General features: G+C 44.9%; 2 protein-coding genes across 2 annotated transcripts; one reads left to right on the top strand and one right to left on the bottom strand.

Annotated features, from left to right (window-relative positions):
* Window positions 1-4,591: 4,591 nt before the first annotated feature.
* Window positions 4,592-6,053, bottom strand: LOC115310182. Its single transcript, XM_040215490.3, has one exon. It carries the CDS (start codon window positions 5,839-5,841, stop codon window positions 4,603-4,605), a length of 1,239 nt encoding a protein of 412 aa, XP_040071424.1. The 5' UTR covers window positions 5,842-6,053; the 3' UTR covers window positions 4,592-4,602.
* Window positions 6,054-10,240: 4,187 nt separating this feature from the next.
* Window positions 10,241-22,799, top strand: LOC115326311. Its single transcript, XM_040215491.3, has 6 exons — window positions 10,241-10,480; window positions 12,884-12,972; window positions 14,234-14,390; window positions 16,229-16,476; window positions 20,092-20,317; window positions 22,661-22,799. Exons 1-6 carry the CDS (start codon window positions 10,294-10,296, stop codon window positions 22,765-22,767), a joined length of 1,014 nt encoding a protein of 337 aa, XP_040071425.1. The 5' UTR covers window positions 10,241-10,293; the 3' UTR covers window positions 22,768-22,799.
* Window positions 22,800-25,700: the final 2,901 nt, after the last annotated feature.

Below are 25,700 nucleotides of genomic sequence, written 5' to 3'. Positions count from 1 at the left end.
GCGGCATCTTCCACTTTCCCGGCCTCCGCATTTGCAACCTCCTCGATCGCCTCTGCCCCGTGTTGTCTGCTGCCGGCTAGTTCGAGAAATTGGCTGCGACCACCTCGCTGGCCAAGCCGGCTCGGCAAGTGAACGTTAATTGACATTCCCACACTGTTCACAGCATAGCACCTTGCTAACTGACCAGGGTCTCCTCATCGCTTCTGCATCAGGCATACGCTCTCCGCTCGGTTCCTCATATTCTGGGATAATATTGCTTCGGCTCCACAGCCGACATCTTCCCTAGAGTCTGAAGCTGCACATTCTGTTGTGATCGAGCCGGACAAACAACACGACTGGGTCGATTTTCGCGCTGTCCGCTGCATCATTGCCTGACCTCAGCGTCAACTATCTGCAAGGATTTGAGAGCTGCCTTTCCTGCTCTCGCATACGTCGCCCTGCTCGTGGCAGACGGAAACACCAATAACTATTCTCTGGAGCCACAACTGGTACTGCAACGGAATCGTTCCATCACCCGCTGGCTACAGGCGGCGGCTCTAGGGGGGGGGGGGGGGGGGGGGGCAGCTCTATGGCGTTTCATCGGTTCAGTCTCGGCACCGAGGAAGACGACATAGTTACTCGTCGGCACGAGCTCGATCGCACATGAACAAACAAAATGTTTTCATCTAAACTTGCAGTCGGTCGCACCATATATCTCCCGCCCTCATCATCGAAAAGGCTACAGGCACTAAGCAAGAAACACAAATCAAATGAAACGCATAAATGCTAAGATCAGACATACGGCGAATGTTCAGGTCTGGCTATCATGGCGGCGAAGCTTAGGGTCGGCAGCTGGAGCGGAGCAGGGTTGACAGGATCCCGTGGTTCGATGGCTCTCTCAAGCTCTTCCCTCAGAACTTCGGCGATGGACAGCGACGCCGGTGGGTCGGCAGCAGGCTGTAGTTTCTCGAGTTTTTCGCGTACGACTTGGCAGACTATCTCGCGAAGCTCGTCGGCGCTTGTGCTGAACTCGGAGCTGGCCGATGCCAGAGTTGAAACGTCGTTGAGCTGATGATAGTTGCGCATTCGGGCCATTAGCGCCCGCTCGATGTTTGTCACTTCGGCAACAAATTCTTCAAGGGTCGTCAGGGGGTTGCGAATAAGTCCGCCGAAGATTTCTCTTTTCACGCCTCTCATAAGGAAGCGCAACTTTTTTTGGTCGGCGGCTTGCGGGTCGGCGCGGCTGCACAGGCGAAGGATGTCTGCAACGAAAGTGGTGACCGTTTCGTTACCCGTATGGAAATTTTATATCTGGGCCATATCTGGCCATATCAAACATTATATGATTATATACGGCCTATATACAAACTTATCTGGCGTATATACAGACTTATCTGGCGTATATACAGCCTGATATGGCGTATATACAGACTTATCTGGTGTATATACAGACTTATCTGGCGTATATACAGACTTATCTGGCGTATATACAGCCTTATCCGGGGAATATGAAGTCTTATCTGGGAATGTATACAGCCTCATTTGAGGTATATATATACTTTGTTATCTGTCGTATACAGCTTTATCTAGCGGCCGGTTTTTAATTAATTGTGTATAAATAAGTTAAATAAATGAAGGACGTTTACAACTCCAATGCTGAATTGGCTCTCTTTTTGAGAGGATCCGGAGGGGATATGGTATGCGCAGGCCTCTCCTCCTCCCTCATCTGCTCCTCGCCTCCTCCCACTCCATCTGAAGCGGTGCATTATGGGAAACGTACCATATAATGCAACGCGCGCGTCACCGCGGTGTGCATTAATTATGGCACGTTTCTAATAATGCACAGCGCGGTTACGCCGACGGCGACGCGTCACGCCGACGCCGGCGTGCCGTAACGCGTCGGCGTAACGCTTTTTCGTGACGCGTCGCCGTCGGCATAAAGCTTTTTCGTGACGCGTCGGCGTCACCGTAACACCTTTTCGTGACGCGTTACGCCGACGGCAACGCCACTTAAGCCGGAAACAAACGCCTAAGAGCTGCGCTAAAAAAAAAAAAAAAAAAAAGTTAAGAACTAATTTGTTAATTAGCTAATTCGTAAATTACTAAATCTAAATAGCACAAATAATCCCAAACCTTAGCTTTGGCAAGCTTAAGATTGGGATTATTTGTGCTAAAGTTCGCGAGGATTTCAATTTCAATCAATTTCAATTCGAAAACTAACATTACGACCGAAATGTTCGGGAAACCCATTTTCTCGGAATCGTAGACGATTCGCCAAGTTCACGAAAATTCAGTAATTTACAGCATCAACTTTCCTGTTTGGCATTCCAGGGCAAAACAAAATAAGTCAGATAATTTAGATATTTAACAACCGAATATTCCCCTGGGTTTGTATTTCCTAATATTATTGTTAGGAAGGTGATGCTTTTACATTGTGTACTCGGTGCTATATAAGTGGACGAGTAGAATTTCTAATTTGTTTTGAAATGTTTAACAATACTAGCTGTTTTAGAAAAAATACACTATTTTTCACCTCTCAGCAAACATTTCAAAAAGCGTTTGTCCAAGTCAGTATCTAATATGTAACTTTTCACTTTCCTATCATTAATTTTGGAGGAAGTATATATAAAACTGTGTCAATATTTCATTGTTATCTAAATGAATTAGTTTATGGCAGTCATACTTCGCCCTCGAATGCCCAACTAAATATGACAGCAGCCACTTCGGACTATTTGCCTTTTTATTTTAATAAATAAAAGCTGCTTTGAAGCAAATCAAGACAGCAGGAGACATGACCATTGATACAAAGAATAGAATTATTACAATTGATAAATTTTCACTCAATATTCTTGCCCCTTTTTCCTCATCAAGTAGTCTATTTGGGTAGTTAGAGGAGCCTTTTTTTGAAATGCACAATTATGACCAGTCTTCCATTAAAAATTTGCAGTTATAAGACTGCAAACCTTTTTTTCTCCACAAGTCTACTGTTTTTTTACATTGGTATGATCTTACATCTAAATATATGTGAAAAAGCACGTGAAAAAAAATAAATACATAACCAAAATTGTCTTTCGAATTACCGAAAAGTTCATTAACATACATAACGTGTACTGAGATTATTATTTATGGTTTGATCAAATCGGCTCAATTTTCATTTGTTGTCATGTGCTACATAGTGTACACCAACAAACGACAGGAAAAAAAGGCTGCTTTATGGGAGTCTGACAAATGTACCAGCCCCCCCCCCCCCCTTCAGTTTGGGTTGGTTAATGTTGACAGTGCAGGTTAATTTGATATGCATGTGGTACAAATAAGTCAGAGAACTGCATTGGGCATAACAAATATTTTTTTATCTCCACAATTCAACTTCATGTAAATCACACATCGAAAATAAACATGCTTAAACACACAAAAACATGGCTTTGTCAGGTTCTGACAAACACAGTCAAATCACAATTATTCAGAAAACTTCTAATTTGCTCAGCAGTGGAGAAAATGACAGATTTGACGCCTGCTTTGAACACACCTAAACATTACTTGTTGCAAAGCCACACACTACCAGACATGATTTGGTCCAATCCTGACACACGCAACCAAAATCTGGATTCCACAAAACACGCGGCAAAGGATGCAACGGGATGCTACAAACACCAAAACATCACTCATACAGCAATATCTCGAACGGATGACTATTTAAAAAAAAAAGAAAAAAAGAGGCGAATTTGACAGATATGTTTACACCTTGTTTCTCTGAGAAGGAGAGCGGACGGCCTCGCGTCTTCTCCACCTCGCCGCCTTGAGAGGGCAAAGCGAAGTGAGGAGGAAACGAGATATCTTGACGTCACATGATTTGTCCGCCTGGTTCAATCTCGACCTCTTTTCCCAAAAATATGGCCGTCCATTCGAGATATCGCCTTACGAGTAGTGTTGTAGCGATTGTAACATCCCACCTACATCTCCTGCATTGTTTTTTTGTTTTTTTTTTTTGAATCCAAATTTCGGTTCACCATTTTTTTAAAGCAGAATTCACAAAACTTTTTCCTCAATCAGCGGGGAAGGGAGGTAGTTTGGTAAATACCGTAAAATACCGAGCATCCGCCCATTTCACATTAAGTGCCCACCCCCACATTTTGTAAGAGCTGACAAGATATGCACAGTACAAATATATGTAAAACTTATGACCACACATATGACATTTTGTTGTTTCGTTTTGCTTTAAGCTGGGAGCCAAAGTGATGTGTAAGACCATCTAAGTCCACCATCAAGGCACACCATGCGTACCAAGTTCATTTGTGCAATACATTTTTGAAAAGTGTTTAAGATCAAGTGGAACCACACAAGAGTTTTTGGAGAAACCAAGGTAATAGTAAATTTGGGCGTTTACGTGCCAAACATACGAAGGGTATCTGGCACACCCAAGGGGGGACTGAGGATTAATTCAACCACCTGGGGACCTCTAGATGTGCAACCAAAAGTTTGGTTACACGGCGCCTTTTCCGCAATAAGCCTCTGTTATATTGCGGGCAGCTCAGGACAACATAGCAAAGGTTCTGATCATGTGCTGCAGCTCAATGTCCAGGGGCATGTACAGTAACAATTAGGAAAGGAGCAGTCTACTGGGCTTTACAAATTCATCTCAAACAGATTCGGTGTTGAAACAATGTAATCGAGAACAAAAATACACTTGTGGAGTTCTGTTTGGGGAAGGGGGACAATGACAAGCTGATTGTCGGCGGAATACACAGGGATGAATTGGGAAAGTGAGTAGTTCATGCTCTCGTGAAAAATTGTCTCAGAATCATCGATAAAAAACTCGTTGAGGACAGCATACACTTCCATGCTGTTCTTCACAAAGCACTCAATGGATGCATAGCAAATACCGTTTTCAGTAGTACATCTGACTGTTCTGTTATTTCTAAGTTTCTGGTTTTCATAAATACTAGATGTGAAAGTGACACAACCAATCGTTGCCCTCTTGTAGATCAATGCATTGTCGAACATAGACTGGGTCGATAAGAAACTTGCTATCTTTCTGTTCGCTTCACATGGGCGTCCATGGAGTTTTACAGATCCGTCTGTAGTCTGTTTTGGAAAATGAACATTCCGAATTCTGTTCAAGACAGAAAATGCAGTAGAGCCCTTATCCATGCGTCGCTCAATTGAGTTAAGTGCATTTCCGATCCCGACAAGAGTAGCAAGTTGCTTATCGATTGCCCTGGTGCCTTGGATAACTCTAACTAGTTCACCATTTCTATCTTCAAAAAGAAATGCAGACGTTGCCCAGAGGGGGCCCCAACGTCTTACAGAAAGACCGAGATGTGTTAACTGGTGCATGTTGAAAGTTAAAAACTGTGGTCCATAAAGTGATGCGGACTCTTCAACAAAGCGACTAAGAAAAGTTTCGGCCAGATCAATTTCGTGACGTCTCACAGACTGCTTCAACAGCATATGGATGGCGGAGACGAGGAGGACAAAATGTTGCAGATGAGCCAGTGGAAGAATGCCAGAAAGTACTGGAATAGAATAAAAAAGTAGCCATGCCCTGAACTCACTTGCTTTCCAATACATTCTATGCCTGACAGAGCGCGGCGTTCTAGTGATAAAATCGGGTGGCTGGATGGCCAGCAGCCTCTCGTCAATTGTTTTCAACTGTCGTCCGAGGTACCATGGCTCTGCATGATACTTACTGTCAAACCAGGTGGCCATTAGCATTTTCACTACCCCTAGCAGTACACAGTGCATGTAATCTATTACAAAACTGGACGCCAAATCAAAACGGGGAATCAAACTCAATACAGACGGCCCTTTTACGCCCTGTACTACAGTTTGGCTATTCACAGCCTGTACGGCCTGCTGCTTCATGCCACTCCCCGTTCGCAAAGCATGCGTACCCGGAACATAAATCCATGATCGGGAGGAGCCATTGCGCTGACAAGTTTTGCCAGGGGCCTCACATAGAGAGCACCCATGCAAGCCATTAAACTGGCGAATATTCTGCAGCAGAGCCTTTGCTACGGCGTCCACAGATGTGACTGGTGCAAAAATACGGGATATCAGTTGTCGTCCAGTTACAGGATGAGTCCATCTCAAACCCTGCAATGCGAGTTTTTTTCACTTCCAAACAAAATGGTCGAAGAAAGGTATTAACGTCAGGCTTTGAGCCACACCAAAGGAGAGTCAGTAGTTGAAATTTCTTGCGTAGTTGGGGGGGCAGTTCAGGGATTACACAGTGCAAGGGCCACAAGGAAGAGGTTGAGCTTTTGAACACCTTAACACCATCAGTGTTCCAGAACAAAGAGAAGTCATATTTGCCGCTTCCAGACCTCACCTTCTTGTATTCATCCCCATCTGTTAGATCACTGTAGGCATCAGAAGTGCCATGGTTGGGTGGTGAGAAGTATTCATACATCCTTTCATCCTCTAAGAATGAGCGCAGCGTTGGAGCTAACTCTATCTGTAAAAATCTGCCGCAGTTGATAAGTGATTTGGTGCACAATGGACAGCATGCGATTCCAGCGGAAACAGAGGTGTGGCAATTCTTGCAAAAGAAATGTTCTTTTGCTGGATCACCGGATCGATACTTGGAAAGGAGCTTGAAAAAGGTGTACGTCGTTGACGGAAGAGAATGTGGGCGGGGCAGAAATAAGTTGAGAGCAAATAACAAAGCTGAAAGAAACTCTCGCGTGAGGTTGAATTTGAAGAACAAGTTCATCAGGATGACACAAACTTCAATGCAGGACATAGAACACCCATCAAAAAGGGGAGTGTGGGCCAAACCTTCCTGTACATAGCTGTCACCTGGGCATTGTTCACCGGAGGAGGTACTGTCTCCGTCATCGGCTTCATCAGAACTTGAAACACTGATGTCCGAGCAGATGCTCCTCTCTTCTTCGGCATCACTTGCATCCTCTCCACCACCCTCTTGTCGAAGAGGAATTGGGCTGCTTGCAAGCTGATCAGGGCTTGCGCTGTTCGGAGGTTCGGAACAGCCTGCATCTTCAGAAAGCTGGTCCCACCGAGCTTGGGTACGTCGTGGGACCTATCAATTTGGAAAAAGAAAACATAAAACATATGTTTCTTTCATTACGAGTACTGCAATTTCAAACATATCTATAAAAAAATAATGAACCTTTAAAACGAGTTGCAGAATTTATGCTAGCAGAGGCGACATTCGGTAGATATCCGTGCTCCAACTTTGCTATCACCAAGAACTCAGCAACAATGAGCTCAGATGGTGCAGCGGTTAGCATGCTGGTCTAGGCATTTTTTTTTATCGTGTTGAATATCCAGATTTAATTTGTGTCTTGTAAACAGTTCACTTTCTTTTGCTATTATAACTTGTGCAGATGCATGACAAGTACAAAGCAAGTAGCTGGCTCCCGAGACGTTCACTTCGTTTGAATTTCGGGAAAGAAAGACGAGCCTATTCGCAACTTTCACGACCTATAGGGGGCGTACTGGCGCCTATCAAAATGGCTGCTATCTGAATGATCGTCGTAGAAGAGCAGCACGAGGCTGGGCTTGCGACGCGTGAGTAATTCCAGCTTTGCTGTAAATGAGCTGTAATATTGCCTAAGTTCATTTTTTGCACGTCAGGAAGGTATTTGCAAGCACCTTTTTTGTGAAGCCGATCATCCAGGAGCTAGGGAGCGCTATTCTCACACCGCGGTACCACCATCGCTGAAAGTTGCGAATATTTTGCCGGCAGCTGGCAGAGTTGTCTGGGCGGACAAATGCTGGCAGTTTTCTCCCATTTGCGGGCTGCAAACACGTCACTATAGTGTCGGCATTATATATACATGGGTTTATAGGGTATGGCAGCCAGAGAAAAAAAATTGCCGGCAGTTCTACGTTGGCTGGCATATTTTTGTGGTTGTTACTCTGCCAGCAGATGGAAAAATAGGCCTGGAAACAAAATGCCAGCTGACAGCTCGGATCAAAATTGCTAGCAGCACTCATTCTTTGTGTCTACATCATGCCAGCTGCAGTCGATGTATGCGAGTACCATGCCTACTGGGACTGAGCAGAAATCGTAACTGTCAATTTGGATAAGTTTGCCGAAAAGATTCCCGAGTATAATTACTTGCTAAAATATTACACATTTGTACAGCGTAAGTTGTCTGCCATAGGAAGGCATCATTTTCTACTTGCAGACGAAAAATCTACATATAGCCTGGTGCTACGAATATACGACGTACTGTGCGATAGCAATTGCAGTACACTAGCCTAAGCCAAGGCCTAACCCCCTTCTCGATAGAACAAAGCAGTGGTGAACCTTTTGAAGTAACTAGAAATGAAAATCTTTCTAACCTTGCCCCTAAATTGTCACGCTGCCGGGAGTGATTGGAACGTCGAAAAAATTTCAATCATCCATACAGTAGGTTCAGCCTACAGAAGCGGCAGACCCTTAGTGGAACGATCCGCTTGAGTGTGACGCAGGTACTTACGACTTCGCTGCTGCTTGTCAAATACTTCTTGTAGGGACCGCGCTTCTGCCTGTTCATTCTGGAAGGCTGTGCAGTATGACCAAGTACCAGGATGCCAACACGGGTAACTCGACCTTTAGTAGAGCCACAAACAGTGGCAAATCCGCGCCATTTGACCACGCGTAAACGCTTCCACGCAAAGCCCTCTTCCGACGCCCGCCCAGCCGAGTGCAGCGTGCGGCAGCTCCAGCCACCCCGCCCGCCTCTCCAGCCACAGCCGGCTGCGCGAAACCACGTGTAGCCGAGTCAGTCCAGAGGGAATTTTCAGTGTTTTATTAGGAGCAGTGTTCATTCATAAATAATCAAGTCGGTAATTCATTTTTTTTATACAAAATATAACTCGATTATTGACTTTTTAAAGATTTATTCTGTTTTTGAATGGGTTGGCGGCTGGTTAATTGCGTTGGAATTTCGCCCCGTTTGCTGGCAACAAGAGCAGCCGGCGCGAAGCTCTTCCTGGAAAGTACTCTACCCGCCCGGCGATAGTTGCATGGATGTAAAGGGAGAAGTAGTATGGTAGAAAATAAAAAGAAAACATGTTTCAATTACATAATTCAAGGCTGGGTGGCTTAAGCTACCGCACGATATAAAAGCAACTGCGGCGAGCAAGCGGATCTCGGCGGGAAACACCTCGGCCGCGAGATCTTATTTGCTTTTTGAAACGCGTCTCGTGGTTGTTAGTCAATAAATAAAGTACGTACGCTTCTCGGTATTTTCTTTCCCTTTCCTCGAACGCCCAGTCTCGTTCGTGAAGCAACAATGAATTTCCGAAAGCCGAGGGAAAGGCGACGCAACCATCGCCGCGAGTAGCAGACGACGCTGCGCATAAAACGGTGCACCGACCTCGCAGAGAGCAGGCGTCGTCGTATTTAGACATTCTCCGTTCGTTGTGGCGCATCTAACTGTTGATAGTTGTCAAAAAAAAAAAAAATGGTTTTACATAATGCATTTTCTATCTTCCTTGAAACTGTTGTGGGTACACTATAGTTGCACGGGCGTCAGCCTTCCCCCAACACCAGCACGCCTGTACATTTCTACCTCCCCAAGTGCAATAAATAATACCAAAGTCGCAATAAAACGCACGCGGTAGCCATACGACTAGCAGATGACGGGAGGATCGTCGAAGTCGACGTGCCTAATTCTACAAAATTGTGACTGCGGTGAGGGCTGCCGTCTTCGCACGCTGATTTTCAGGAACTTTGGGGGTGGAGAAGAATTCTACTCGTAGAGTTTTAATCGTTTCGAGCTCTCTTGGCGCAGTTGCTACGCCCACACGGCATAATGAACCATCGCCGGAATGAACGAAACGTTCCGCGTTCAGAGCTTGAAATGCTGCCTCAGGTGTCGTGACGAATCCTCTTCACGCGTGCACGTAAAGAATATCGCGTTGAACATCTGCTTGGCTTTCTACAACGTTCTACACGTTCTACAAGGACTTTGTAGCCACAATTGGTAGGTCGAATGTACGGCAGACAGCAAAATATCTACCTTTTAAAAATGGCGAATCGACCGTGGCGCACCCTGGATTTTTGTTTTCTTCAACCCCGGTACCAACGCCTTGAAACCATAGAGCTTGAAACCCAAATTGCAATACAAAAAAAATTACTCGTCGCGAAAAACACGAAGTATAACACAGTGTAAAATGTAATTAGTCGAACTAAATTACTATTAAGTAAATACATTTCTCGGCTTTTCTTTTTGTGCGCTTTTATCGGTCAAGCACAAAAAGGTTTTAATCTGAAAAGATACCAGCCAATCCAATCCGTTGAGCAGTCTTAACATTGTGTGTTTACCGTTCTCTGTCAGCTGTAACTTAACGCAACGCAATATGACTGAACGCATCGACGCCGAGTTTGTGCTCGTCTATTTCGAAGAGGAGAACAAGTACGATGTTGTCGGCGACGTCTACATAGAAGAGCTGTGCGATTCGGCAGCGCCCTTAGCCGTAGGAGCCATAGTCCACGTGCTGTGGCAGGACAGGGGCGCCTTCCCTGCTGTAGTAATGGGCCTTTCCGGTAAGAACCCAGCTTCATAGTTCTTAAATGTAAAACGTTTATTGAGCAAATGGTGCAACTGGCAGTTGCGTTAAGGTAGGGTCACTGTGCAGTTACGGGGGGTTTTCGTAGATCGTTTTTACCTTCCCGCAGCGTCCTCCCCGACCCGCTACGATAACCGGAACTAGTCTACAGCCAAGGCCATCGGCTCGCATGAGCAGTAGCGGATTCTTCGTTGTGGAGGGCTTAGCGGAGGGGGAAACACGGTCTACGAAAACTCCATACCAGTGAGTTTTAGTATTGCGTATACGAGCAAACGCAAGCGCTGTGCGTTAGCATTGCGTTCTCCACGCTGCGCATGCGCGAAATCGCCATGCGCCAATCCAAGGGCGCAGTTTAGGCTCCGCGCTCGCGCAAGTGTGGAACACGCAACGCAAACGCACAGCGCTTGCGTTTGCTCGTATATGCAACACTAAAACCCACTATTATCATATCTGAGGGGAGAAAGGGCGGGCGGTGTTTTAGCAGATCGCTTTTACGCTCAAATAATGATACTCTATGCTATGCCGACCACCTTTTTGCATGTATTGTATTGTTATGTGAGTTGAGGGAAAAAAGAATTATCTTGGTATGTTTTTACCTGGCGTCACTCTCACATTCTCTCGATAAGGATTACAAGAAGGAAGTGTCTAGAGTTCCGTTCAGACGGAACGGTAGTCGCCACTGAAGTTCGTTCCATTCTGAACGAACTTTAGTAAACCGTGTAAAGTTACGACCAGGCAGAACTATAAACTTATATAAACTGAGAGACGGGGGCACCGTCGCAGCAAAGCGGCGTGTACGGGTAGGCAAGGGGAATTAACATTTTTGAAATGAGCCGTCGCATACTTTTGTCGCGAAGTGGTGTGGATGGGTGTTTAGGTTAGCACGTGCCCTAGTGATACATGCGTGTTTAATCGACACTCATTAAGCCCTAGAAAGATCACTTCGGAGTCGGGACATTAGCAGTTTAGATGGAACTCTAGTGGCGACTATCGTTCCATCTGGACGGAAGGCTAGCCACAACCTTACAAGAAGAGTAAATCTATACGCACTGCATCGTGCACCTTGACCGGAAATGGCTATACACACTACGCAAAGAGCTCTCTCCATTTGGGTCACACTTTTTGGATGGCGCATGTATCACTATGGAGCGTGTTAAGCCAGCCCTCCACTGCGGCGACAGTGTGCGGCTGCTCAGTACAAAACTATTAACCCACATGTCCCCCCCGTACACGCCACTTTGCGGCGTCCAGCCGGCAACCCAGGCCCTGCTGTCCCCGATTGCACCTTCGTTCAGCGAAGGTGCAATCGGCGAAGTTCAGCGAAGTTTCGTAGACAACATTAGTTGTTTTTTTTTCCCCAGTGTTAATTGTAAAAAAGAAATGCCATAAATATCGCCAAATGCTCAACAAAAACAAATGTTCTTAAAAAAAAAAGAAAAACAAGAGGAGCTTGTATTAGGTATTGAACTCGATCGAACCGGAGACTGCTGCCTAGGAAGCAGACTCCTTACCACTAAGCTACGCCACCGCCTCGGAAGCTGGTTGTAACCATTCGTTTTACATGAGTTTCACGTAGTGCGTTAGCCAATTCCGGTCAAGGTGCACGACATAGTGCGTATGGCTTTACTCTTACAACAATCCTCTCGACCTTTGCGCCGGAGACTAGTGTGAGTTAGAGCACTATATAGCTCTTACGGTGCAGAGTAGCGCAATCCTTTGATCCGCGTGTTTCGCCGTTTCATGGCCGACAGAGCAGCTCTGCGCGAGTCACGTGGTACTCAGGGTTCCAGGAGGCGGCCCGCTCTATGGGAGAATACATGGAGATCTACTCAACACGGGTTATTAAAAAATAAACGCCAAGTTCACACTTTTCGAAACTAGTCTGTCGTGAAGTTGGTAAAGCAATAAACATTTTATCAAATTTTTAATAATATTGGATGCGTTTGAAAATTTTGCAAAGGCAATTTTCAAAGCAATGGCGTTTGAAGCAGACAATTGTTTTACGCAGCGGAGATGGACTTTATGGATTGGCCGGAGCGGGTCACATGAACGGTGTGACGTCGCCGCTTCGTCTGCTGCATGATGCTGCTCAGGCAATTTTTTAAAAATAATATTAAGTTATTTCATGGCGCACAAATTAGCGCAAATTATTGTAAACTATTCCCTTATGTCAAAAACTATTGTCGTTCCATAGATCCCTAAAATAATCAGGAAGCAGCGATTTTCTCACGTTCCCCATGCATTTCTGACCAAAGTTGGAACCTCCGGGCGTTCTAGATTGCGGTACTCTGCTCCGAAGGAGCTATATAGTGATCTAGTGTAAGTTTCCCTGAAAATATGTCATGGTTGTGAAGCAGAGAACTTTCTTTTTTAATTTCAGCTGACAAGGACAAGCTCCTGAGGAAAATGGAGAGATTAATAAAAAGAAAAAACAAGGCTCTTGTCGGTGCAGCTCATGGAAAGACGGGCGTAAGCTATACAATTAGTTTCATTATCTGATATATTCCCTGGAGGACATATTTGAGCTTACTTTTCAGTCCGTGCTAGCAGGCTTCTACTGATCTTCTGCGAATAACAAGAACCTCAGTGGTGTGGAATGCACGTTTTTGAAGTGTTGTGGAAGCTTGATGCATATGCCCGCAAAGTGGCTGTGCTATCGGTCGCAAAAGTTCACGGGCTGCGGAAAGAAACTAAAAAATTTATTTGTGGCACTGCCTTGCAATTACTTATGGGTGTAAGCGGTTCTTCATCCCTCAAAGAATCATCTACACTCAAGCAACATGCCCAGAATTTAAGGCACTGCATTAAATACATTTTTTAACATCTTCCCGTGGTCCATAAACTTTTGCAGCTGTACATTCGTGTAAGATATGGAAAAGGCCAAGCGACCGCACAGCCTAAAGGATCCTAGTGCTATCTAATAGAAGAAGGCTGATCTATGGCGAGGCTATTGAGTGTACAAGCAGCATTCGACAGGCTATTGATTTTTGTCGTCACTACCACATGTCTGCCAGCTATTGCAGGGTCGACGCTGTTCATTGCATATTTTAGATAAAGCTTGCAGCTTTCCACTACAAACTGTAAGCGCGAGTACTCCTCTAGTTGTGCGTTGAGATAAGCTAGGCCAATCATAAACAACAAGCAGTTTTACTTGTGCATTGTGAAATGCTCTATTTTGTTTGTCCTATAAACTATTTAAAAATTCTAAATGTTTTAAAGGTATTTCTGCTTTGTTTGCGAACAAGCTAAGCGTCAGTGCCAAAGCCAGCATTGAGTGGGGAACAATTTCATGACCTTAGCGGGCAGTGGCGAAAGAAAACTGAGTAGCCAGTGCTCTTGTCGGGAAGTTTTAGTTTAGGGCTGTTGTCACCGTTGCATTGCTGTACTCCATTTACCCCTAAACTGAGAGGGCCGTGGAAGCTATCTGCTGGGTAGACCAGTCAACTCTTTGTACTGTGTCACATGATCATGCCCTTTGCTCATGCTGATATGAAGAGAGGGGAATCAGGTGATAAAAGGCAGGCATGTGACCGGTCCACCAATCACGGTCTGCACCACCTTGTCAGCTTAATGGTGAGCAGAGTACAGTGAAAGCGCGTGCAGTACCTTTTGAAACATGGCTCAAGTATTCACGTGTGAACACATTTTAAGAATGCTTTTGTGAGATATTACGCTGAATATACCAAAGATGCTAAACACGCATATTTTTATTTTGACTTTTCTGTTTTAGAACACATCTGCATTGCAGAAGAAAAGAGATGAGGAACTGCTCTCGGAAATCGGCGACGAGGCTGAGCTTCGGAAAGAAAATCTCCGTCTAAACCAAGTTATCGACCACCTCAAGGAGAAATTGAGGGAAAAGGAGGAGTCCTTCGACAAGCTTCTAGGTAACTTTCTCTCAAAATTTCTCAGAGTATATGAGCATTTTGCTGGCTTGGCTTTGGCTGGGTCTGATTTGCTGAGGTTAGAACATAGTGTAAGAAATACATTGAAAGGAAAAATTCAAAAATAGGTGTAGTTGAGGACCGCTTGGATGTCATTATAGATGTGTTAAATTCCTCTTAGTCACGGGACCCTTGAAACCCCTGGTTCAGGAAGGCTGCGATGTTTGAAAGGCCAGAAACATAGCTTGCCTCCACATTTGCTAGATTCCCAGCGGCACTACAGCACAGCCAGCGAAACTCTGACTTTGCCATTGTTTCCTTGTTTCCCTCCCGTGTTTTGAGCTGTTGGAATCTTTTATCGATGATTCCGACCTTGCCGAAGGTGATCTTTGCAGGAGATCTTTTTGAGCCTGTTAGAACTCAAAGCCTTCGCATTTGACACTGCCCAGGTGTCACTCTTGACGTACACGTGCATGCCTTCCCTCTCGTAAGAACCTGCAGGAGCCAGTGACTTCTTCTTTTGTGCTGTCTCGCATCTTGCCGCACAACATTTTGTGTGGGTGCCACTCATGAGAGTGAGCATGGCTACATTAGCCTCAATTGGCCTGACCAGAAGTATCAGGCCAGTTGCATTATTGTATCGTAATTTAGCTTTCTGGTTGGTGGATGTCTGCCGCAGTCATGGAACTAGCCATATTCAAGCCTAGGTAAGAAGGAAAAAAAAAAAAAAAGGAGGGAAATAAGTGTATGCATTTGGGCTAGTTGGTGGGTATGCACTTCGGCTAGTTTCATTCCGAGGGTTTTACCCGCGGAATGAAATAAAAACAGGGATCTATGTACCTGTGCTCTACTGAATGGCATGAACAACCTTCGATCAGACCATTTCCAAAATTTGAAGTTCCTTCTTGTGAAAAGGTGCCACGCTGTGTTTTGCGGGAGCCAGTTGGCCATTGAGTTTTGTGTCGATTAAACAACCTTGGCTGATGACATCATGTCGTGACTGGTAACACTGCTTGTGTTCTCGATCAGGTGTCTTCCCACAAATGTTCACTATTTTAAGCATTGCCGAGCGATACGAGAAGACGGGGGCACCTTTTTGCTGGTTCCCGATGTGCCAGATGTTGTGCATGCGCAGGCATTGTAAGATGATGGTTTACTAGCTTGCCTCACAATGGGTTTACTACGGTTGATCGAATGCCATTTCATTGAAGCACATTTTAGAGAAAAGGCACGTTTTATCGAAGCACGGTTTAGAGAAAGCAGAGCCTCAGTTCAGACACGCTGTTTATCGAAATGGGAACGCTTTTTAACAAAAAAGGCTTTTCTACTTCTCGCGTGTACCTCTGGTGCGCGTGTTAACCCATGCCCCCCCCCCCCCCCCCCCCCCGCTGCGCTCCCGCCGTTTTGCGGCAGCAGTCTGCGACAGCTCATAACAAATATGTTAACTTGCCTGATTTACCTGCACACGCCGCTTTGCGGCGGCCGAATTCGCTAAAAGGAGGCTCATTGCCATTTTCTCTAAACTGGGTTCTCTATAAAGGCATTTGATAAACCGGGGTCAGTAAGACGGCATTCGCTAAAACGAGCTTCTTTAAACTGCATGCCTTAAAATTGCCTTAGCTCAATTTTAACAAACCGTGTCTAGTACTGGTTCACCATCATTGAAGATTAGATACTTTGATCTGAGAAAGTGTTCTGTTTGCCAGAAGTTTGCTTCTTGTCACTCCATGTCACACACACAAAAAAAAAGCTGTGCATTCACTGTACACTGTATATTGTAGCCGTTCATTGCGGCTGCAAGAACCTTTTTATGCTGACCACAGGTTTCTGCTTTTTATCAGAACTCGACAGCTGCCTGAAGTCTGCACGAAAACTACAGCGTCATTTAAAAATTCCACGATGCACGTGTGGGGGCCGTCTTGTGGCGGAGGAAGCACCTGTGACTGGGCTGCCAGCTCATTCCAATGGACAAAGGCCCACAGGAGGGGAGCTTTTGCCTACCCTGAATGTGCAGGCACCTCCTTCAAGGGACCCTGGCAATGAAGGGGCCATGAGCACACAGCTCAAGCACCAATGGAGTGACACTGATGTGAGTAATAAGAGAATCAGATATGCCTTTCTTAACATGGAATATGTTATATCAAATTTTAGCCTTTCATTACAAAATCCTCTAAATTCCTCGCAAAATTTAAGGGAGCTGTGTCGCAATTTCCAGATTGGTCAATCTGGAAAAACCGAATGCTAACACAGGGGTGGAACGGCTGCACTATTTGGGCCATTTTGCGCCAGATGCATTTGTTTGCGCCATACTGCACCATTTCGCGGAAACTGAACCACAGCCAATAAATACCCGGCGCCATTATGCACGAAATCGCACAACGTGCGCCCAAACAAAATTGTATTTTGTCTTGGTTTCGGTTTCTATCGACTCGATTGGCAACAATGAGCGCGTTTAGCTTGGTCGGCCTTGCAATCCTTTGTTCTGTTTATTCTCCCTGTGTATCCCGACTCGGAAGCGCGCGAAAAAAACTCGGGGATCGGATTCGAAGCGCTACACCTGCGACTGGATTGTTATTCTTCAACCATCAGCGATTAAGCTTGTCGGCCAAGGTGAGGTCGAGTCGTTAAGCGTCGGATTGCCTGAGGCTCTGCAGCCCAGGATCCGGACGTCAGCCAGTTGAAAACAAATAAGCAAAAGATTCTTTTTAGTACTTCATCGTTAGAAGTTGGAATCGCATTCCCGCAAGATAAATCGTGATTTGATAGAACTGAAACGCGGTCCGATCCGAAACCTTGCCGGCTAGCAGCTGTCACACGAGTGGTAGATCTGCTCTGCATACTTTAACCTTGCTCCTGCTTATCGCTTTGAATACGATAACTCCGTTAATCGTAGTCTGCTGCTTCGATATTGAGTTGCACAATAGGATAAACTCAAAATTTGTTGCCCTGTTCATCCACGCAACTGCACGTCCGTTGCTTACACACATCAAGAGGTTCGCACGTATAATTACTATGTCGAGCATGTGTGGGTTGTGTGATAAGCAGTGTTGATTTACATTTTGAGCAGCTGGAAGCCACTCAGAAAATATCAAGGACACTATCTTCAGAAACATATGATACTTGCTTTTTGGTTAGCATTAAGGCTCACAAAGTTTCAAGTTTTCACATCTGTTACACTGTTATCCCATCTACCTATGTTCCTAACCACTCATGTTCATCTGTGCTCCTAAGCACAATTGAAATTGCTCCTGTGCTTGTCTAACACACAAGCTCAAGTGCAATAAAAACTGATCTGAGCTGCTCCTAGCCTGCTCCAGAACATAGTTTTAGCTGCTCCCAACCTGCTCCAAAACAGCGGTTTCAGCTGCTCCCGTGGCTGCTCCCAAATACATTTCATGAGTTCCACCCCTGTAACAGCAAAAGCGCTGCGTGACACAGGCCATGGCTGGTACTTGTAGCAAGCGTCCGATGGTGCCACATGGGGAAACAAAAAAAGAAACTATGACTATCATTGTTTGTCAACATGCCCTGTTTGTTTGTTTATCTGTACCACTGTGTTAGCGCAAAATTTTCTAGCGGCGGCTAATGGAGTAACTCGAGCCGTCCTGAGTTCCTCCGGCAGGTGTCACGTGATTACACTGCACCTGCAGCCAACCCAGCCGACATTGCTTGCAGCCCTTGCAGCGGCTACCGAAGTAACTCGAGCCAACCCGCATTACTCCGGCAGGTCATGTCACGCCGGACGCAGTCGCGCGTGTACGTTTTGAAGCGCCTGGCTACGAAACGCCCATTCCAAAGTCAGGTAGAGCAAGTTGTGGTACACAGCCTTAGGATCCCGTGTGACTCCCAAGTTTTGCGGGCAGCGAAAATGAAGAAAGTCGATAGAACCTACAGATCTAGAATCAGCTACGCTGACAGCGCCTCCGAGTCAAAGTGTTTAGAATCACGGTCTTGCAATCATAATGCTGTCTTTCACCTTCAAAATTGTCGACAGGGAGCTTTGTAAGATGCCATACCTCTTAACAACTGTCATTTTCTTCTCCTCGTTCCTCACCTTGGTGATTATTTTGACTTTGATGTCAAGCAACAAAACTTTCATTTTATGCGGTGCGTCATTCATTGTTAAAAAAAAGCAGAGATCGAGTCAAGAAAAGATCTTTGTTGTCGCAAACATAGTAGACAACATAGACAACTAATTGTACATCATCTGCAAAGTCGCGGAGTTGCTTTGTTCTTAATGTAATATGGCGGGTAATTTTTCTTTATGCAAGCTGTCGTCATCATCACCAGTATTGTTTTTTTTTTTCAATTTTTAAACCAATAAAGGCTTTACGTTTTTATGTTCGGTTTTGGGCAATCAAACTTCTGTCAAATTCTTCTTTTCTCGCGGAGGCTGCCAAAATGTCCATAGGCGACGCATGAATTCTTTGTTAAATCGAATTCGTGGTGCAGATCTACTTCTCTAAATCGAGAGAAAAAATACATGGTGTGACGTTCCAAGCCCCGGCGAGGCCGTGCTCCATCTAGGGCGCACTTATGGGGATGGTTTGCAACACCATAGCTCGGCAGAGGCCCTCTCGAAGACCCGGAAACAAGGCTTCCAAACATCAGCTGAAGTAACCAACATCAATGGGTCTTCATTTTCCTCTTTCTCCAACATCAGGAGAAGCTGCTGCTGCGGTGACATGAACCTCCGGCCCAATGAGAGTGGCTGTTGGACATTATCTTCATCGAAGCCAGGTGATGTGACGGTGACGGAATACCTTCACATCACCGCGGCTATAAAAGGGGGACCCGCGGACATGCGCGACCGAGACGGAATGGGACCTACTATCGAATGCAACCATCGTCTGATGTCCCATTAAAACATAGTCATCCATATAGGAGGTATTTACGGGACCCCATATTTGTGGGTGCTGTTTAGAGCGCATGCTCGGAACGAGCTCACATTAATAGCCTGCTAAGACCGGCAACCTTGATGGTGTTAAATACACGCTCCAAAAGGACTACGGAAGCCCGCCGTCAACACGCGCTCAGTAGCAGCGCACACGGATATGGCCGCCAGTGAATACTCCCTATAGCGCAAACCCAGTCTCCGACCTGTCCATTCCCCAGCCCTCTACAACTGGTGGCACCGCTGCAACCAGATGAGGTCCAACAACCACTCTCATTGGCCCGGAGGTTTATGCCGCCGCAGCAGCAGCTTCTCTTGATGTTGGAGACAAAAGAAGATGAAGACATGTTGATGTTGGTTACTTCAGCTCATGTTCGAAAGCCTTGGTTCTGGGTCTTCGAGAGGGTCTTTGCCGAGCGATATGGTGTTGCAGACCATCCCTCTAAGTGCGCCCTAGATGGAGCATGGCTTCACGGGGTTTGCAACGTAACAATGGTCTTCAATAGAAAGGACGATAAGAAAATGAAAAATTTCATTTTGCAAATTTTGTTAAATTGGGGTTCGTTAGATAGAGGTTCAACTGCACCAAGTTTAGCCAAGTCACACTTAGCTTCCCCATCCCCAGACTTGCATTATTGGATGACGGGATTCCTAGGGATGAGTTTGCCCATCGGATTTTGTAGTGCTGGGAGATTGACGCATAATGCTCTCTGGATTTTACTTTATCTTAAAAGATTTATCAGAGCTGTTGAGACATCTGACTGAATTCCAATATTTTTCACACTAATTGCCTTTAATTATATGCTGCAGGTCATCGAACTTGTGCCTGGTTCAGGCATTTATGTGCCAAAGGACACAACCTCAAGGCTCCAGCAGTCGAAAAGTGCGACAGCCACCGCCCGCACCCTTCTTTTGGACGTCTTCACTCTTCAAGCTCTCCTAACCTGCTCGTTGAAAGGCCGCCAGGCAAAGGGTTCTGGGAAGCCCGCCGAGCAACGACCCCCTCTCCTTTGGGCTGGCGTGAGCTGCATCTTAGGTAATTATATCCCACCTACGGGCTTCAGATGCGTGTTTTACTTTCAGGAGATTTCAATAAAAATAAGCTAAATTGTGCTGGCAGCAGTAGGCTAGCTTGTGAACTTAAGGGGGGACACTACCCAAAAAAGTAAATTTTTGAACCAATTGTCTGATTTAAAGTATATTTACAGGGCTTGTTTCTGTTGATGTCGAGAACATTTCTGCCAATTTTTGTTAACCTGGGTGAAGTACAAAAAAAATTGCGAACGTTCGAAGACGAAAGTGGGCGTTTCTGCGTAGGAAAACTATCGTTTTGAAATTACTTATAAATTTGTAGTTTTCATGTGTTACATTGCATTAGGACAGTTCAGGGCAGATAACTATGGAGCTATATTTCTATGTTATACCATCTTTCATGACAAAAACGCCACATAAACACAAATACAGTTTTTTAGATTTCCATCCTTTGTCCAAAGTTTAGTTCTTGAGCATGAAAAATGACAAAAATAAAAAATACAAGCTCATAGTTATCTTCCCCTTAAAATTTCACCCCAGAAAAACTCATAAAAATGAATCAAAGTTGCATAATAACAAAACAATAGTTCTCCTAAAGTGAAATTTATGCCAAAAAGTGGAATGTAGAAAATTGCGTTCAAAGTGCTCCAGCCCCTGCCTTTTCTTTAGCATCGGAGGACCGAAAATAATTTATAAAAAATTAACTATGCAGTGTAAACTGATGAAACTTTCTGGGAATGCTCTCTAAATGTTGGTGGATGTAAATATGACATTTTTCAAAATCAGCTTTTTTTTGCAGAAATTGTTTTTTCTGGGTAGTGTCCCCCCCTTAAAGGGGCCCTCCGCAGCGTTCTGCGATGGTCTATTTATGGCGGTAACTCGATCTACAGGCCCTAAGAATCCTAAAAACCATAAAATTACGGTCATGCGCGGCGGATTTCCCTATTAAAATTGCTATCAAAGTCTCCAGCACGCCCCTCTTTCTGAGATGACCCCGGAAAACGGGAGGGGCATCTCTTTACGCGTCAGCCAATAGCAAACGAAGGATCCTGGCGTCACTGCGCGTCACCAACGCGGCCGACCGCTGACCCGCGGAGAAATCTCTCGAACACTCGCGGACCGTCGTCAAGGGGCCCGGACTTTGTGCTCAGCAGTCGTCGCTCGTCGCGTACCGCACCGTCGCGCTGCTACTGCAATACGCAGTCGCATTCCACAGATGACAAGGAAAAGTTTGACTCGTTGACGTGAAAGGATCGCAAAGCTGGCTTCGGAGTCGGGATCCACGGGAAGAAGGAACACGTGTCCCGCCAACGCACGCCTGCAGACGCCCCGGGAAGCAGACGAGCCGACGCGCCGACATCACCCCCTAGCAACAAGCTTGCGGGGAGAAAACATAGTTCGCTGGTTTTGGAGCGACAACTGCAGACTATGTTTCCCGCATCACAATCAGTTTACGTTTTTCTCAAACTCTAATTTACAACAAGCTTAAAAAGTGTTAAAACAGTAACGTTCGCATTCACCGCGAGGTGCAGCATTTCCATTGATCAAGTTTTAGCGATGGGTGGAGACCATCCTCGACGAAGCTAGTGATGCTCTGATTTGATCCTTGTTCATACCATGGCCTGTTCCCGTCCGTGGTTGTTGGCGAAGGCCCGCTTCAGTTCATCTTTGTGCGCATACCATGACGTCAAAAAGGACTTGTGATTCTCGAACCAGTGTTTCGCGATACCTTCAAGTGCGAAGTACAGGTTGTACAGTCGTTGATTCACCAGCCACCCATTGTGGCGGGACACACGGTCATACTGCTCATACCGCAAACCTCTCGAATATTCGGACTCAAACGTTCGAGCTTAAAACACTCTTACTCCAAGATGATGATAAGGTTCATGAATTTTCCAAAACACTGAAACTAAAGAACTAATCAAGTCATACCCGGTGCTAGGAATCGAACCAGGGACGGAGCACCGCGTGCATTGCCTGCTTGGCCATGCACGCGGCAATACTGTAACTCAGAATAGCATTGTGTTTACCTGCAGAATATTTTACTCTGCAGGCAAACTTGTGACTGTAAACATTATTAGTCCTATGCCTGGGACAACATATGTACTGTTTATGTCTGCTCATGCAAGTGACATAAAAGCTCACCAAAGCAGCATTTTTTCCACCTGATTTACAGTGGTGCATCAAATATATTTGTAATTATCAAAAATCAGAAATAATCTAAATGTCAATGCAATTAAAAAAAATAACATTAATTGTTCTGAAAAGCTTTATTTGTGATTGAGAGTTTCATTAATGCATGTAGTTCAATAGCCATATTTAATGCATTATTATTGATTCTCTGCAGAGTACGTCAAGACAAAGGACGGCTGTCTGGACACAAAGGCCGTAATGCAGTCGCTTGGCACGAAGCTGAGTGAGCTCCGGAGCGAGCACAGCAAGAAACGGGAGTAGTCTAGGTGGTCCACCACAATAAAAGATATCAAGTGCTGATTTCAGGCTTCGTGTGCTTCTTTTGATATGCCAGAACAGATCTGGAATTTCCAGATCTGGAATTTCCAGATCTGGCTAAGTATATCAGACTATATCTGGCAGATATACCATATCAGTTTATATCTGGCAGATATACCATATCAGTTTATATGTGGCCAATTTTTGATATGGCCATATCTGAAATCTTCAGATCTGGCCAGATATAAATTTTTTGTAAGGGCGATGTTATCGCGTGCAGTACATTCTAGCAGTTCAGAGTTGGAGTTGGAGAGTGGGCACGGCGAAAATGCTACAACAATGACACCTAACATACCACTCCTGTTTACTCTGCAGGTTAGCAGGCAAAAACTTTCGTACTGCGTTAGGGGTAATTACGTTTGTCTTGTTTTGCCGTACCCACGGATGTGTCTGAAGCGGTTTTTGACTTGTTGTTACTTTTTAGTGGAGACATAGAGCGTAACCCTGGTCCCATGTCTAAACCTGAAGCCGAGTCACTAGTGAAAATGCATTCCGGCCAAGCAAGCGTGTTGATTCAGCTCGAAGAAATCAGGGACGAACAAAAACGAACAAATGACTCGATAACCACTCTCACAGCGCGTGTTGAAATGATTGAAGTGATCTCGCAAGTTGCAAATCGAAAATGAACTCGACAGACGAACTTGAGGCGAAAGTCGAGTCTGTACTTTCGGAATTGGCCATTCTCAAGCGTCGTTCCGATGACGCAGAGTGTCGTTCCCGTCGATCCAACTTGCTTTTATTTGGCATAGATGACTCGGCTAAGGAAACGTGGGCTCTATCGGAAAGGCTGGTTTTGAATGTGTGCTCAGATAAGCTTGACGTACAAATTGACCCTGCTACAATCGAACGGGCTCACCGCATCGGGAAGTTCGACACCAGCAAGAAAAGGCCTATCGTTGTAAAATTTTTGTTCTTTAAACATAAGGATGCGGTGCTGGGGTCGTGGTACAAGCTAAAAAATACGGGTATTTCTATCAGCGAGGATTTTTCACAAAATGTTCAACTTGCCATAAAACGGCTGCATGAATTTGCTCGTACCCAGGGGGGTCGTTACAAACTTCGTGTCGACAAAGTGTATATCGGCGATAAGCAGTTTTTGTTCGACCAGAACACAAACGAAGTTTATGAAGCCGCCTCCTACCTAAATAGAGATAGCGCGTTTGAATCTGTCCTTTCTGAGCTAAAAAAAGAACGCCGGTAAACACACGCGTAGCCCCCTTTCTTTGCCAAATGAGATATCAGTTCTTTTTGCTAACATGAGAAGCCCAGTCCGTAACCGCGATGACCTGTCAATAGTTATTGATGCTTCATCAAGCGATATTATTGTTTTGACAGAAATGTGGCTTTCAAGTGTCGTCCGTGATAATGAAATTTTTGACTCTGTTAAATGCTACAATTTTTATCGGTGTGACAGAACAGATAGGCATGGGGGAGGTGTTTTTAATCGCAGTGAATATAGCCATTGAATGTTGTCACGTGAATATTGTTTCACCGTTGGAGCTTGTTTGCGTACGCCTACAGTGCGCTTATAGAAATATTATTTTGTGCGTTTGTTACCGTCCTCCCAATGCACCTACAAATTTTTCCTCGAATTTGCATGATGCTTTAAATATGATTTGTTCAGGGTTCCCCCTTGCACTCATGTTTTTACTAGGTGATTTTAATCTTCCCTGAATCAACTGGTCTGGACCGTTTCCCGCTGCATCTTGTAGATCTTCTGGTTACTCGGATTTTATTAGTCTCTGTTCTGATTTTTCTTTTTCTCAATGTGTCACTGAGCCTACTCGGATTACTGATGCAACGGCCAATGTGTTAGACCTTATTCTTACAACTGACCCTAACCTCGCTTCTTCTATAACGTATTTACCGGGCATTAGCGACCATGCTATTTTAAACTTCAGCCTGCAAGCTTCCTCGCATGTTGCTAGCAAATCTACCAAACACTTTTTTGATTATAGCAAAGCAAACTTCGTTGCAATAAATAACGAGTTGGCCTGCTTTCTCGCCGAATTTTCGCCTGCGTTGTCAGAACGCACGATTGAGAGTAATTGGAACATGTTTAAAAGCAAAGTAAATTTTCTAATTAGTTTATTCGTTCCGCGTAGGAATATCGTATCTAACCACATGCCTCCCTGGTTTAATGAAACTCTTAAACGCCTTGCTAATGATAAAAGACGCATTTTCCGCGCTGCAAAGTTGTCTGGCCTCGCTGAGCGCTGGGAGCTTTATAAACCTGTTGTCAATGCTTATAAGGCAGCCATCAAGCAAGAAAAACTGACTTTTTTTAATGCCACCCTTCCTTCAATGTTAGCAAATAGCCCTAAACAAGTTGGAGTGTTATAAACGGGCCTAAGGGAATGGCTGTATCGCTCACTGATGTTGAGGGTGTTGACATTCCGAAAGCTCAATGTGCATCCATTCTGAACGATGTCTTTGTCAAGGCGTTTACTGATAGTGATGGTTTAGATTATCCCATTTTTCCAGATTATGCATTCTTTCCCATGGATCCGCTTGCTTTTGATTACGACGGGATTGTAAAGTTGATTGATAATTTGAAAGTTTCTTCCTCGTGTGGTGTTAACAAAATTACCTCTAAATTTCTTAAGAACACTAAACATTACATGTCAATTTTTGTTACAAAAATTTTTGAGCAGTCACTCGACCTTGGTGTCTTACCGGATGATTGAAAAAAAGGAAGGGTGGTTCCACTTCACAAGACAGGTAACAAACATAATCCTCTTAATTACAGACCCATCTCGTTAACCAGCACCCTTAGCAAACTTTTAGAGCACATTATTTATTCTCACTTAGTTAATTTCTTAGATTAAAATTCTTTCTTTTCACCCCCACAACATGGTTTTCGCAAATCTCGCTCT

This window comes from Ixodes scapularis, unplaced genomic scaffold, assembly GCF_016920785.2.
Source record: "Ixodes scapularis isolate PalLabHiFi unplaced genomic scaffold, ASM1692078v2 PGA_scaffold10__122_contigs__length_95168666, whole genome shotgun sequence".
In the NCBI taxonomy this organism is placed as follows: domain Eukaryota; kingdom Metazoa; phylum Arthropoda; class Arachnida; order Ixodida; family Ixodidae; genus Ixodes; species Ixodes scapularis.
Note: the sequence above shows the minus strand (reverse complement) of the source record. Positions and strands in the feature narration are given on the sequence as shown.

Coding starts and splice junctions, on each gene's coding strand:
- LOC115326311 (XM_040215491.3), top strand. CDS start 10,294: ATGACTGAACGCATCGACGCCGAGTTTGTGCTCGTCTATTTCGAAGAG. Junction 14,391..16,228: donor GTCCTTCGACAAGCTTCTAG/GTAACTTTCTCT, acceptor GCTTTTTATCAG/AACTCGACAGCTGCCTGAAG. Junction 20,318..22,660: donor TGGCGTGAGCTGCATCTTAG/GTAATTATATCC, acceptor GATTCTCTGCAG/AGTACGTCAAGACAAAGGAC.
- LOC115310182 (XM_040215490.3), bottom strand. CDS start 5,841: ATGAAGCAGCAGGCCGTACAGGCTGTGAATAGCCAAACTGTAGTACAG.